Source organism: Eschscholzia californica, unplaced genomic scaffold (genome assembly GCF_041429995.1).
Source record: "Eschscholzia californica isolate CP2 unplaced genomic scaffold, dmEscCali1.0.p SCAF_3, whole genome shotgun sequence".
Lineage (NCBI taxonomy): Eukaryota > Viridiplantae > Streptophyta > Magnoliopsida > Ranunculales > Papaveraceae > Eschscholzia > Eschscholzia californica.
This window is the reverse complement of record NW_028238420.1, coordinates 57313446-57327847: the sequence shown is the minus strand read 5'-3', so window position 1 is coordinate 57327847 and position 14402 is coordinate 57313446. Positions and strand designations below refer to the sequence as shown.

General features: G+C 32.9%; 1 protein-coding gene across 1 annotated transcript; it reads right to left on the bottom strand.

Moving 5' to 3' along the window:
• Positions 1-328: 328 nt before the first annotated feature.
• LOC147552309 (putative amino acid permease 7) lies at positions 329-4387 on the bottom strand. Its single transcript, XM_086670955.1, has 7 exons — positions 3990-4387; positions 3336-3572; positions 2278-2371; positions 1898-2112; positions 1419-1552; positions 1072-1299; positions 329-876 (listed from the first exon to the last, which is right to left on the bottom strand). Exons 1-7 carry the CDS (start codon positions 4078-4080, stop codon positions 475-477), a joined length of 1401 nt encoding a protein of 466 aa, XP_086527081.1. The 5' UTR covers positions 4081-4387; the 3' UTR covers positions 329-474.
• Between the last annotated feature and the right edge of the window lie 10015 nt (positions 4388-14402).

Sequence of the window (14402 nt, the reverse complement as noted above, 5' to 3'; positions counted from 1 at the left end):
TAGTTATGAACACAAGTTTTATGTTTTAACCCCACATTAAGTGTTAGAAAGATGTAGGGTATTCGAATATAAATTTCTTGCAATTTGAATGTTGGCTACATTCTTAGAATTCGTTTCGGACCTCCAAAATCTGAAAGGCCACATTGTTGTTATTTTGAAGTATTTGTAATTGGCATTTTATAGTATCCAAGAGCAACTGGGAGTTTCTGGTTCAACAAAAAAAAAAACTGGGAGTTTATGAGTTCCCTATGCTCATTCTAGTTATAAAATGAGTTCCCTATGCTCATTTTGAAGTATGAGTTCCCTATGCTTATAAGTGGAAAACAGATTTTCTTTCATCAATTTCTTCACACTCATTATTCACAACCTACCCATACTTCCATATTATTACATCTACAATCACTTATTATATATACAATTACACATGACGAATAATTGTTCGTCTCTCACTCAAATACAAATAATCAGAGTGATTTAGCTTAATTTAGCACTTATAAGACCCTCAACTGATCCGACTAAAGCAATCATGCCAACAATCAAACAAACAATGCTAAAGGTCTGAAGCATAACCCATTGTCTTGTCCAAGCCTGTATCTTTCTCTGCACAATGTACATCTCAACGGGAAAATATATTGTCACGGGCCAAAAGTTCATAGAGCCCAATACTCCCAACACCGGATTGAAGTAAGGGAAAAGAATAGCTATTCCTGTCGTTGATATAACGTAAATGGTACGAGAGGATAGCCTGAGAAGATTTAGATCAAGAGGTGGGAGCAAAGGAACTTTGATTGTGTAAGATTTGTTTATGAAGCTACTGTTGGGGAACTTCTCTTCAAAAAATCCTTCAAAAAATGCAAAGACTGTCTGACTGAACATCTGCTTCAAAACAAAAATGTTGTTACAAAGAATCACAAGAAACCATAAAATAATTTATCGTTTCCAAGACACTTTTTCGTCAAATACTAACATCACTTAACTCAATCCTACCCGACCGAAACCATGAAAAACTAATTTCAAATAAGAGAATTTGAGGAATTTAATTGCTTAATGTTCAATAAACATATGTTATACCTGGTATCCTCCTATTAAATGGACAATGATACAAGCATTAGCGAAGTCAATAAGCCAGTACGGTTCGTAGAATCCAAACCCCGTCAAAAGGTTTCCGGGAGTCTGATTTCCAAAAGCAGCATATCCAAAGCATCCACAGCAGAGGTAGAAGAAGGTGGTGATTGAGACTGATGTCATTGATGCTCTCTTCATGGTATGGTTTTCAGGTGGTGGTGATTTCAGAGTGTCCTTCATTCTCACAACATTTTTTAGTGAAGAATTAGCGTTTTCATTCATAAATATATAGAAATTTTGGGACCATAAGATCCTTGAAACCAACTTTTCGTCGTAAGAGAAAGAATCAAAACCTGTATATTAAGAAGAACAACACAGTATGGATAGGCAAAAGCGATATCTCCAAGTGCTTGGCAAATCTTCCATAGTTTTTGAGCTACTCTCGGCATGGGTACTCCTCCAAGACTCCCCTTGATAGTTCCGTTTTCTGCAGTTCAAAATTAAAAAAATTGAAATGCTGATATCTTGGTTTCACATTTTAACCATAACTATGAGGTGCCCTTTTTGAAACAACAGATAGAATGAGACAACCAGGATGTCAACTGGTCGGTTTCGGTTAGGGTATCTCACTACCAGAAGCGAAATCTATTAAAAGTTCCGGTTCCTAGCGCTTCTGGTTCCAGTTCTATAATATAAAGATCCAGAATCGGAACCTATAAGAATGCAGGTACTCGTTGGTTATCGGGTATTCTTAGATATTGTTGTAAAGATATTGAAAAAGTCATTCGAGATTGGTAAGATGATGACAATGTTAGAGTAGAAAAAACCATACCAATAACTTTGGTAAAGCCAAGTCCAAATCCGATTGAAGAGTAAGACAAGGACATGACTGCAGCTATGATGGAGAGCCATTCCATTTCATGGAAATTTGGTATCTGAGAGAAGACAAGTTGAATAGCTCCAAATAGAAGCATAAAATATGTATCTCCAAATAAACAAGGAGCTTCATGGCCTTCTTTATGGAAACAATTTGATCTTTGGATTGCTCTGCATTATACAGAACATCAAATAAGTAAACAAACATTCTTAACAATTTAGAACAAATCACAAAGAACGAAACTCGAGTTATGTGGTCACATTAACAACTACACGCATTAATAGCGATCTAAATTCCTTCGTACGTGTAATATATAGGTAGGTAGAAGAAGGTACCTCATGCTACTGGCAGAAGTAATAGTATATGCAATCCCTGTTCCAAACAAGCTTGTCTGTTGACAAATTCCACACCATATTGCGCTCTTCTTTCCTGAATGTATATATATGTACTTCAACATTTTTTGCCATTATGTTAGAAAAATAACATTATTTTGGCAACATAAAGATATAAATGTTATTTTAGTCACCCAATAAACCAACAAAAATTCTCTGGAATCATAAATCCATAGATTCGAGAACCCATTCGAATTATGATTCCAAACATTTCACGATTCCTTCAACCAAACTCATTATCTCTGTCCATAGAAGTTGTGGTTGGTGCAAATTCATAAGATTGAAAATAACCCAACGTTATCAGGGTGCCTCTAAAGGCGCCCCCGTCATTTTGCTCTTAACCCATCGTTCTTTGAGTACTCCTCATAGTCCTCAGACTGAGAAGCTCGAGGCCAACAAATTAGTGTAGTTCAACCGTCTCGGGCTGGCATGTGTTCGTGTTATTCAAGCCCAGCATGGACTATAGCACAGACTAGACTCAGTCTGAGTGCCTTGGGAATGTCTCAGTTTGAATGTCCTCGAACTGTCCCAATCCGTGGAGATGCGAAGAAGGAAGTGCGCCAACAATACTTTTGGGGGCGCCTATAGACGCTCCCAACCACGGTTTTTTTTTTTTCTTTAGAGATTTACGGTTGGAAATGCTCTTAGAGTGAGTTGGTTTAGTTTGAAAGTGTGTTGAAGTTGAGGTGGTAGGTACGGTTGTAATGGGCAATCAAGATAGTTGGCGCCTAGTGTGACTCAGCCATTTGAAATTCTATTCATCCCTCCATTTTGGTCCCTCCTCCAGCCCTCCGCCGATGTGGCAACATATCACTTGAGTGTGGATCGATTGGAGAGAGAATTGTGAGAAAATGTAATCAAGTGATATGTTGCCACATCGGCGGAGGGCTGGGGGAGGGACTAAAATGGAGGGATAAATAGAATTTTTGTTTCCACGCGGGGCAAGTAGTTGAGATAAATCTAATAAGCACAAAATGGGGGATATTACTATTAGTAGGTACCTAAATTCAACTTGATAGCATCAATGATGGAGCGATTTCTGATGAGACCAAATTCAGGATCAGGAGATCTATAACAGTCTGATAGAAGGAATGAAGAAACAACAGTGACCCCTGCAAATAACACCATGGCTATTGGTCCTGCTATCCACCCTAGCTGAGCCGTGCTCCATGCCAGTGACAACACCCCTGACCCTATCACTGCTGTTATTATATGCGCTATTGCCGTCCAATATGTCCCTTCATCCATCCATCATCACCAATTAATTAAAAATCTCATTCAATTATCACACCTAACCTAGAAACTCCGGTGCTCTAAGGGCGCCCACATCTTTTCGCCCTTAGCTCATCTCTCTGTTGGCACTTCTCGTGGGTTTCAGACTGAGCATCCGAGACCCACGTATTGGGGCAGTCTGAGAGCTCTCAGACAGGGCCTGGTCTGTGTTGTTCGAGCCTAGCACGGATTAGGTCTAGTCTGAGTATCCTCGGACTACCCCACCAGTCTATGAGGCAGGAAGAGAGAAGGATGCCCCCAGAGTAAAATGAAGGGCGTCCTATAGATGCACCCTAGAATCTATACCTTTTTAAATTCACCCAAATGTTCCCTAATTCCAAAAAAAAGAAGTTTAAGCATTCATGCATGTTTAAATTACAAACCAGTTCTCTTGAAATGGCCATCTGATGAGGATGATGATGATGAAAGGTCTGTGAGCAGTAGAATTTCTTCTTCATCTTTTCCTTCTCCCATTTCCTCTGTGCTTCTATATAATCTTCTGATTTCCCTTAATGAAAAAAAAAAAAAAAAAGCAGATATGCAATTAGAAATTGGTATCTCCCAGTCTCCTCTCTATCTCTATGTATGTTATAAATTTTCGTCTCCCAAATAATTAGAGGAGATGGTGGTGGGGAACTACTGGACTATTGTTTGCTCATAGTTTTCATCTGCCAATCCAAAATAAACAGATGTCCCTTTTCTCTCTTTTAATATTTAGTTGTTGATGATACGGCCTACATATTATTATACATATATAATCCTCACTCCTCTCCCATCTCCTAAATATTTTAAATCCCGATTGGCAAAGAAAAACGTTTTACACAAAGGGAAAGAGAAAGAAAAGAGAGGTGGGAGAAGTCGTAGGTGTGGGAGTTAGCGTGATGGTGGCTTCTGGCTACCATGCGATTGCACCGGTGGCTCAAACCAAGGTTGAGCTTAGTCGTGCTAGGTATTGTTTTGACACAAAAATGACCTTTCCAAGATGGTGTTTCATTACTCTAGCTAACATGTGGTTGAAGAAAAATGATAGAAGATGCAACAAACGTGCGTAGACCTACTCTAGACGTAAACAAAAATCAACCGTCTATCTAAAGTCAAAAAATTCATCAAGAGAGAAAAAGAGTTGATTTCGTTTAGGTATGGTGTAAGCTTTGACTTGTACCCCTTCTAGCATTACTCATGTTTGAATCCCGCTCATTACTTCAATTATTTTTCTTTTATTTCTTGGGCTTTTTCACTTTCCCGTCGATTTTAATTAATTGGTAACTGAATTTACCTTTCCATAATTGGTAACTAAGCTTACTCGTCAGACTTACATTTTTTTGAAACTGTGTTTGATTTCCCTTCAACAAAAAAAAAACCTTAACCATTAGGTTCATTTTGTTTTGCCCCTTGCAATGTTTAAAGTTTCACTTTCGGCACCAAACTTTCACTCACATTCCAAATTGTTTATTTTTGTACCCTCTATTTTTTTTTTTGTCAATTCCAATTTGAACAATTTTTAGTTAGGTTCCATTCAGTCTATGTTAAAGTTACTTTTTCTTTTGTGCAAATAAGTCAGAGATGAGAAGCTACAAGCAAACAAAGTGGTTAGGAATAAGACAGCTACAAGCAAACAATAGATCATAAGTCAGAGATGAGAAGCTAGCTAACAACATGCTACTTAATACACAATTATCTCAAATTCTAATTAATAGAGAAAAAAAAAAGTTATATCATATGGGAGGCAGTTGGTATTTGTCCTTCTTTAATTTATTCATCCAACATTCAGTATTTTAGCTGATCCAAGATAATGGTAGTAAGAGACAGAATAAAGGCAGCTGAAGGAATTATACTTATAACCTGTAACCAACATCTTCACAAACAAGGAGGGTTTAACTCCAACAACTTTGTGATGAAAAATCCATGGCAAAATATGTTCTAAACCAGCTGAAGTGCTTCGGGCAATACATATCTGGCATTTGTAACGACTCGATTAATATAGTCCATGAAAAACTCGCATACTAATACTACATATGAAATTGTATGCACAAATCGAATAAGACAACACCAAAATCATATCATTAGGTAGGACGTAAGAACAAAACAGGTGAATCGAATATAAACTAAATATAAAAAATCGAAGAAAGAACTTTCCTGATTCTAACCATATTAGAATTCCAGTCCCAAGCAAAGGAGAAAAAGAGATGCAAATTGTCTAATACTAAATAGCATAACTAAATACAATTCAAGCCCCCAATACCAGTAACATACTTTTGATACAATATTCCAAACAAAAAACACCATATTCAATAACTTTGATGGGGAAATATTCTACAAAGTACAAACTAGTCAAGGAATATAGCCAAAATATTAATAGCTAGATAATGGATTCGGGTGTGTCTATCGGCGCCCCTTCATGTTACTCTTGGGCCTTTTTCTCTCTTCCGACTCCAATTGGTGGGCAGCCTAATCTGACGAGCACATATTAGGCCCAATCTGAGAGTCCTCAGACTGTCCAATATGTGGGTCTCACGCTGAGCGGGTCAAGAGAGAAATTGACTAAGAACGAAAGGATGGACACCCCTTTAGAGGCACCGTATAGATTTATAACCAAAAACTTCAAGTTAAATCAAATGTCTGTTCAAATAAATGACATCACATCAACCTTTCAAACAAAAAAACATCACATCTTACTCCACAAGCCCATGGAAGTTTCAATTTCCAGCCAAATGGAATGAAACAAAATGTTTTGCTGATCCCTTGTACTGTTTACACTGTTTAATGCCCAACAAGACTTCTTGTAAACTAAGGACTCCTGCATATCATTTTTGCAGCCTTAAACAAGTAAAAGAAAACAAAGTTCTACTCAAAAATCTTTTCTTCACATTCACATAGAAAAATCTGCTTACAATAACTGAGGATCCGTCTGATTTGTGTAAAAACATTTTGATGTTTAAATGAGTTTCTTTATAGTGGAAAAGAAAATCAAAATTTTCACATGTGAAATTATTTTTAAAATGTTTGATAAAGAATGGGAAAATAAGGAGTGCCTATAGAAAAGAACGCATAGATTGGACTTTTAAGGGTAACTTTAGAAAATTTATATAATAAAACAGAATGAAAAAATACTGACTGGGACAAACATCCTTATTTAATTATGTATATTGTCTAGAAGTCTTTCCCTTATATTACAATATAATCCTTCTTAGAAATAAAATAACCTATCTAAGAAAAATAAGTTATATAAAGAAAAAAAAAAAGATTATCAGGTTTAGAAATAAAATAACCTATATAAAAAAAACTATTACTTGCACAACACAGCTTTAGAAATAAAATAACCCATTTCCTTTTTCTTTTTTCTCATAATATTTGTTTCCAAAATAACCTATCAAATTGAAAAATAACAAGTTCTAGAGTTTAGTACTCATATCGTTCAGTTTGATTTCTTCATTATTACATTTCTTGGTAATATGTGTTTATGACAACTTGATGTTCGTTTGATTTCTTCGATAATTTCGTTGAATATTGATTGATATAACTATCCGTGCCCTCGGGCACGGGTTATACCCTAGTAATATATAAATTGGAATTAAGAAAAGTATCCGGAGTGTAAAAACTTTTTCAAAAATTAGTCAATGTTAGTTGACTCATGTTTTTCTCAATTGTTAGAAAGAAAGAAACCATTTTGAGTGAAGTGGGGAAATTAAGTCACGTGACTAACTTTTTCCTTTTCCCTTTAACGGCCACCAAACACATAGAAAATATAAATTTTGGAGAAAGTTTTTCTACTTTCTCGGGGAAAAACCTGTATCAAACACACCCCTAGTTGTTTTCCGGTGCCACCTCATCTTCTCGCAACCTCATCATCTTCACAGGCGAAGGTCGTCGACCGGCCAATTTTCAGGCCATCAACCTTCAAACATTAAAAAAAAAATATTTAACTCTTCTCTCCCTCTCTACAGAATCTGATGACTAGTTAACGGTGTTATAACAGAATCTGAAAAAGCCCAAAAAGGGGGTCATCTGGGTATTTTTGATAAAGTAGGGGGCTAGGCATGAAACTGGTCACAAAGTTGGGGGCTATTAAGGAAATAACCCTTAAACTAACATTATAATTTTTTTTTTTTTTTTTTTGAAGTCGACTACGATCTACGTATGTCGTTACATTTGGCACTTGATACATCATAGATGTGATAAGCTCAATAACCGCCCACTCAAACACTAACAGAACCGGGCCTATAGCCCAACAAGACATGACCTAAAGCCCAACAACATTATTTACACCCTAATAACCCCAATTCAAATAACCAAAGATTCCACCTTCTCTGGGATTCGAACCTCAGACCTCCAGGGATTTCTGGAGTTTATGTCAACACCTTGGAACCACTTGGGCTACCAACTGTTGACAATTAACATTATAATTAGTAAATAAATTAATTTAGTTAGTATTATTAATTAATAATATTAATTAGTTAATTATATTATTTAATTAATAATATTATTTGAATGAGTACTCTAATTAATAAATAATATTATTTATTAGTATCCTAATAAATAAATATTATTACTTAATATCAAAATTAATAAAGTAATATTATATTTGGATAATCCTTACAATATTTTATAAATCGACATTTAAATCCTATCACACTTGTATTTTAATTAAAAAGTAATTTTTGTACAATTGATAAGTAGTTTTAGATGTCATTCGGGTTTTAGTTAAGGTTGCACGAGGCCTATTATTTGAGCTTTGGGGGCAATCAACAGTTGATCCTTTTAAACAAGTCAGACTATACGAGAGCAATCGTACTTTAATCGTAGATAGCAAACTTATTTATACTGAAATTGTTTTTCATAGTTCGCTTATTGTCCTTTTAGAACTTGTTCAACATAAGATGCAGAACCATCATTCCTAACCCGAGCATACGATATCACAGGATTCGCGACAGATGTCTTCCAAAACTACAAGTTTGACATTGAGTACGGAGAAATTTATAAACTAATCAGAACTGCTATGATACGAGTTGGCCAACCGTACGAACCAAGCGAGTTTGGCGTATCCTTGGTAAAGAGCGGGGAACTAATCACAACCTTTCTTATCGATGAAAACAACGTTCCTGACTTGAAGTAAGTTGTATCTGAGCACTTCGAAGAAAGAAGCAGATCAAGAGGAGAGAGATGCAGAAGAAGCAAGATGTTGGAAGAGAATCAGAAGAAACCGCAGAAAAAAAAAAAAAATAATAATAATAAAAGCAAAAAAACAGGAAGACCGGGAGCGTTTAGGGTGCCCACTGGAGGAGACGTGGATGAAGAGAAGCAATACAAAAATATTTTTTCTTGAATGGTGTTGTCTTGTCTCTAATAAAAAAGTTCCCTTATTGCCATAAAAAAGTATAACAAAATAATAAACAAGTCATACTATTCGACTAAGATAATAAAGTGAGTTGATTGAATTAACATTCCAATTAGTAAATAATTTAATTAACAATATTATTTAAAAGTATTCTAATTAATAAATATTATTAATTAATATCAAAATTAATAAAGTAATACTATATTTAGATAATTCTTAATATATTTTCTAAATAGACATTTATATCTCATCACACTTGTATTTTAATTAATAAGTAATTTTGTTAACTAGTATTTAGCTTAGAAATATGTTATGATTAAGAAATAATATTATTAAATAGTATGTAATATTAATAGCTAATACTATTTAATTATTAATATTGATTGATACAAATTAACATAAATAGTATCTTTTTTAATATAAATAGCTAATATTATTTAATTATTAATATTGATTAATATTTTATATATTTTTAATCTTCTTTTTGTATGTAATCGTATTATTTCACTAAAAGACTTTTAATCGTTTTTTTTAATACTTTATATGCTATCATATAGATAACCTAAGACGACAAGATTAGTTGTGACAAAATATCTGAACTCATTCAAATAGTTCAAGTTGACGAACAATAGACCTGCCTCTTAATTCGTTCATTGTTGAAGAACGCGATATTTGAGTTAAATATGTAAAAACTCCTTCCTCGAAAAGTCATTTAGATAAATTATATTACTAAACAATATATTAATTAATACTTTAATTAGTAAATAATTTAATTCAATTAGAAAATAATTACTAATTAATATTATAAATAATTAATATTTTTAATTAATATCAAAATTAATAAAATAATATTATATTTAGATAATCCTTGATTTTTTTTTTATAAATATACATTTGTATCTCGTACATTTGTATTCTAATTAAAAAGTAATTTTTCTAATTGATATTCAGTTTATAAATATGTTATGCTTCATAAATAATATTATTAAATGGTTAATATTATATAATTAATAATATAAATTGTTACAAATTAACATAAATAAATTATTTATTTTTTGATATAATTTATTTTATTTATAAGTTGACATTTGTGTCCCCCGCACTTGTGTTCTAAATAATTTTGTTAACTAATATTCTAATTAAAAAAATATGTTATAGTTTAAAAATAATATTATTAATTAGTATTTAAGTTAATATATAAATTAATAATACTAATTTCCGTAAATTAACGTAATAATATTTTTTTTGTATAAGATATTTGTTCTTTTAATAAATAAAAATAGTAAGTTGTTAATTAATAATATTATTTATCAATATTTTAATAAATAAATAATCGTATTTAATGAATAATGTTAATTGCTATAGATTAACATAAATAATATATTTATATTTTAATATAATAGAGTTGTTTTTCAATTTCATACATTTGATATTAAATTTCAATTATTAATTTTAATAGTTAATATATAAAACTATTAAGTTAGTAGATTTAAAACAAATAAAAAAATAAGGGTTATTTTCCAAATAACTCTTAGGGGGGGGTAGTGGATCAAGACATTGGGGGACATTAGGGGACAATCAGAGACAAAATGTTCCGTGTACATTTCAAGACATTTCGGGACATTTGTCTGTAGACAAAATGTCTTTATAGACATTTCAAGACATTTGATTCGTAGACAAAATGTCTTTATAGACATTTCAAGACATTTGATTCATAGACAAAATGTCTTAAGAGACATTTCAAGACATTTGGTTCACGGACAAAATGTTCCGGAGACATTTCAACATACTGAATCCATGGACCAAATGTGTAGTGGACATTATTATTATTATTATCATTATTATCATTATTATTATTATTATTATTATTATTATTATTATTATTATTATTATTATTATTATTATTATTATTATTATTATTATTATTATTATTATTATTATTATTATTATTATTATTATTATTATTATTATTACTATTATTGTTATTATTATTATCTTTATTATTATTATTATTATTATTATTATTATTATTATCTCATCATTGAAGGACAATTGGTAGACATTTATATTGTCTAACCATATGAAATAATATATTTGTACTCATATTTCAAAAATATATTTTTCGATATTTGTGGACATCTGTGGATATCCGAGGACATTGAAGGACAGTTGGTAGACAATTATTTTAATTTTATTATTATTGTTTAACCATATGAATTATGAAATAATATATTTTTACTCATATTTCAAAAATATATTTTTAGACTTTTGTAGACAACCGTGGATATCTGAGGACATTGATGGACAATTGTTATTATTTTAATATTATCATTATTATATAATCATATGAAATGATATATTTGTACCACTAATCTGAAATATATTTTTTGACTTTCGTAGATTTTCGTAGACATCCGTAGATATCTGTGGACATTGATAGACATCTGTAGATATCTGTGGACATTAATATAATAATAATATAATAAAATAAAATAACATAATATAATAATAAAATAACATAATATAATAATAATATAATAATATAATAATAATATAATAATATAATAATATAATAATACAATATAATATAATATAATATGATAATAAAATATAATATAATAAAATATTAATATAATAATAAAATATAATATAATAATATTATATTACTATAATAATAAAATATAGTAATATAATAATAAAGTAATATTATAATAATATAATAATATAATAATAGCACAATATAGTAATATGATAATAATATCATTATTACTATAATAGAATAATAATATTATAATATAATACTATATAATAATACAATAATATAATAAGAGAATATAATAATAATATAATATAGTAATATAATAATAATATAATAATAGTATAATTTAATAATATGATAATATTTTATATATTATTTATTATATATTATTTAATCTAATTTGATAATAATAATAATTTTTATTTTCTTCCTCACTGAAATGTCCCCAAGTTTCCTCAAATGTCTTCCATATTTTGAGAGACATTTTCTCTCCAAAAGCTCTCCAAATTTACACTAAAATGTCTCCAAATGTCCCCAAAACTAATTTGTCTTGAAATGTCCCCAAATTCGTGTCCCAAACGAATAACAAGGACATTTGGAGACATTTAAAATGTCCCCAACCAATAACACGGACATTTCGGGACATTTGAAATGTCTCCAACCAATAACACGGACATTTGGAGACATTTCGGGACATTTGAAATGTCCCGAACCAATAACGCAGACATTTCGGGACATTTAAAATGTCCCCAACCAATAACACGGACATTTGGGGACATTTGAAATGTCCCCAACGAATAACACGGACATTGGGGGACATGAAAATGTCCCCCAATGTCTTGATCCACTACCCCCCCTTAACTTTGTGACCAGCTTCCTCCTATCCCCCTACTTTATGAAAAATACTCAGATGGCCCCCTTTTTCTGTTACACTAACTCCGTTAACTAGTCATCACTTCTCTCTGTAGGGTTTTGTGTATCCTATACACTAACTAGTGTTCTAAGCGGAATCTCAAACATCACATGTTTAACACTAGATTGCCCAGGATCGTTATGGATAAACTAATCAATGAACTAGAGAGGGATAAATACCTTAACGAGTTTCTCCCTCGAACCATTCCAATCGCATGCAAAGATCGAGAACTCCAATTGTAGCTCCTCTACTTGAGACACCGAGTGAATTGACTTGATCTCCGATCCCTTCCTTTCAGACTGCTAGGACTTACTAGAAGGTTGAGAAGAACTCTTCTTCTTGACTAGATTGATAGAACGGGAGTTTTTTCTCTATATTCCTCTCTCCAATAGCTGTATATTTTTCCTTAGAGAAAAATCCACACCTTTTCTGTTCACAACTGACCCAATATATAGACAAACCCTAATTAGAATCTCATTCAAATTAGGTTTTCTATTTTCGGATCACAGAAAAGATAATTACCAAAATACCCTTTTGAGGTATTTTGATAATCCCTTAAGTGTGGCCGGCCAGGGCAGCCCACCATGGGCCTTATATGGTCGGCCCACTTACTCTGGTCGGCCATCTCATGGCCGGCCCAATGAGCCTTCCTTCTATCTTGTCCCGAATCTCCATTCGGACCCTTTCGGCTTTTCCAGTTGAATCCCATCGAACTTTAGCCAGTTCCCGTCTAGTCAATTCTCTCCGATCAAGCTACCACTCTTATGTGTAACCCGTTGTAGGATCCGGTCTATGTTAGTCGCGAATCAACTCCTTGATCCGACGATCGTAGTTGGCTTCTAGCAAAGCATTACGACCCCTAATTGGACCGGACTGGATGATCTTTACGTGTGGTCATCGTTATCCTAACTGACAAATTGATCGCATTGCCACCTTGGTCGAAGGACACTCCTTCGGAAGGACATCTACTTCAGACCGAACGGATAAATCCTTCACTCTCTCCTCCATCTCATCTCATCTGTCTGCCACCTCATCTTGTCGCCACCTCATCGTCTTCACCGGCAAAGGTCGCCGGCCAGCCATTTTTCCGGTCGGCGACATTCAAACATAAAAAAAAATGTAAAAAAATTTTTCCTCCCTCCTCTCTCTAGATCTGGTGAACCAGATCATGGCCTATGAACAGACCATTGAATGTTTGTTCGCAGACCTTCAAAGGTCTGGTCGTAGATCTTCAAAGGTCTGGTCGCAGACCTTCAATGGTTGTTCGCAGACCATAATTTGGAGAGAGGAATTTTTATTTATTTTATGTCTGAAAGTCGTCGGCTGAAAAATTGGCTGGCCGGCGACTTTTGTCGGTAAAAACGATGAGATGGCGAGAAGATGAGGTGGCAGAGAGAGGAGATGAGATGGAGGAGAAAAAAGTGATGACTAGTTAACGGAGTTATAATAGTAACTGAAAAAAGCAAAACTTAGTAAGGGGAAAGTTCAGTCAGAATCAAAAAAATGGAGGATTACACCTCTATACATCCCCCATGTGACTTTTTTTTTTTTTTTTTTTTGAAATACTCCCATGTGACGTTGTTTGATATTAACGTGAAGAAGAGAGGGAATTAGAGTCAAATTGGAGGCAATGGGAATCTTTTCTCTGGAGGACAAATTATTATTTTACTACAAGATAGTCCACAACGTAGTGGGATCCTCATTTGAGTTTTAACCCTTTCTTAGAGCATCTCCAATGGTTGTTCTCCAAATGCCCCTCCAAATGAGCATCTTCTCCAAATTTGGGGCCCACTTTTGGAGGGGCTCTCCTATGGTTCCATCTCTATCCCCCCTTCAAAACATTTCCTACATTATTTTAATCTAACATTTAAACAAAAACTCATTTACTACATATATAGTAAATTAAAAAAGACATAATAATTATATTGAAATTCACTAATATATTAGAAAAAACAAATAAAAAAAAGATTGCATGAAAAGAAAATTATGCGTTACGAGATGCTTTGATT

Coding starts and splice junctions, on each gene's coding strand:
- LOC147552309 (XM_086670955.1), bottom strand. CDS start 4,080: ATGGGAGAAGGAAAAGATGAAGAAGAAATTCTACTGCTCACAGACCTT. Junction 3,573..3,989: donor TGGCCATTTCAAGAGAACTG/GTTTGTAATTTA, acceptor GGATGGATGAAG/GGACATATTGGACGGCAATA. Junction 2,372..3,335: donor TGCTATCAAGTTGAATTTAG/GTACCTACTAAT, acceptor ATATACATTCAG/GAAAGAAGAGCGCAATATGG.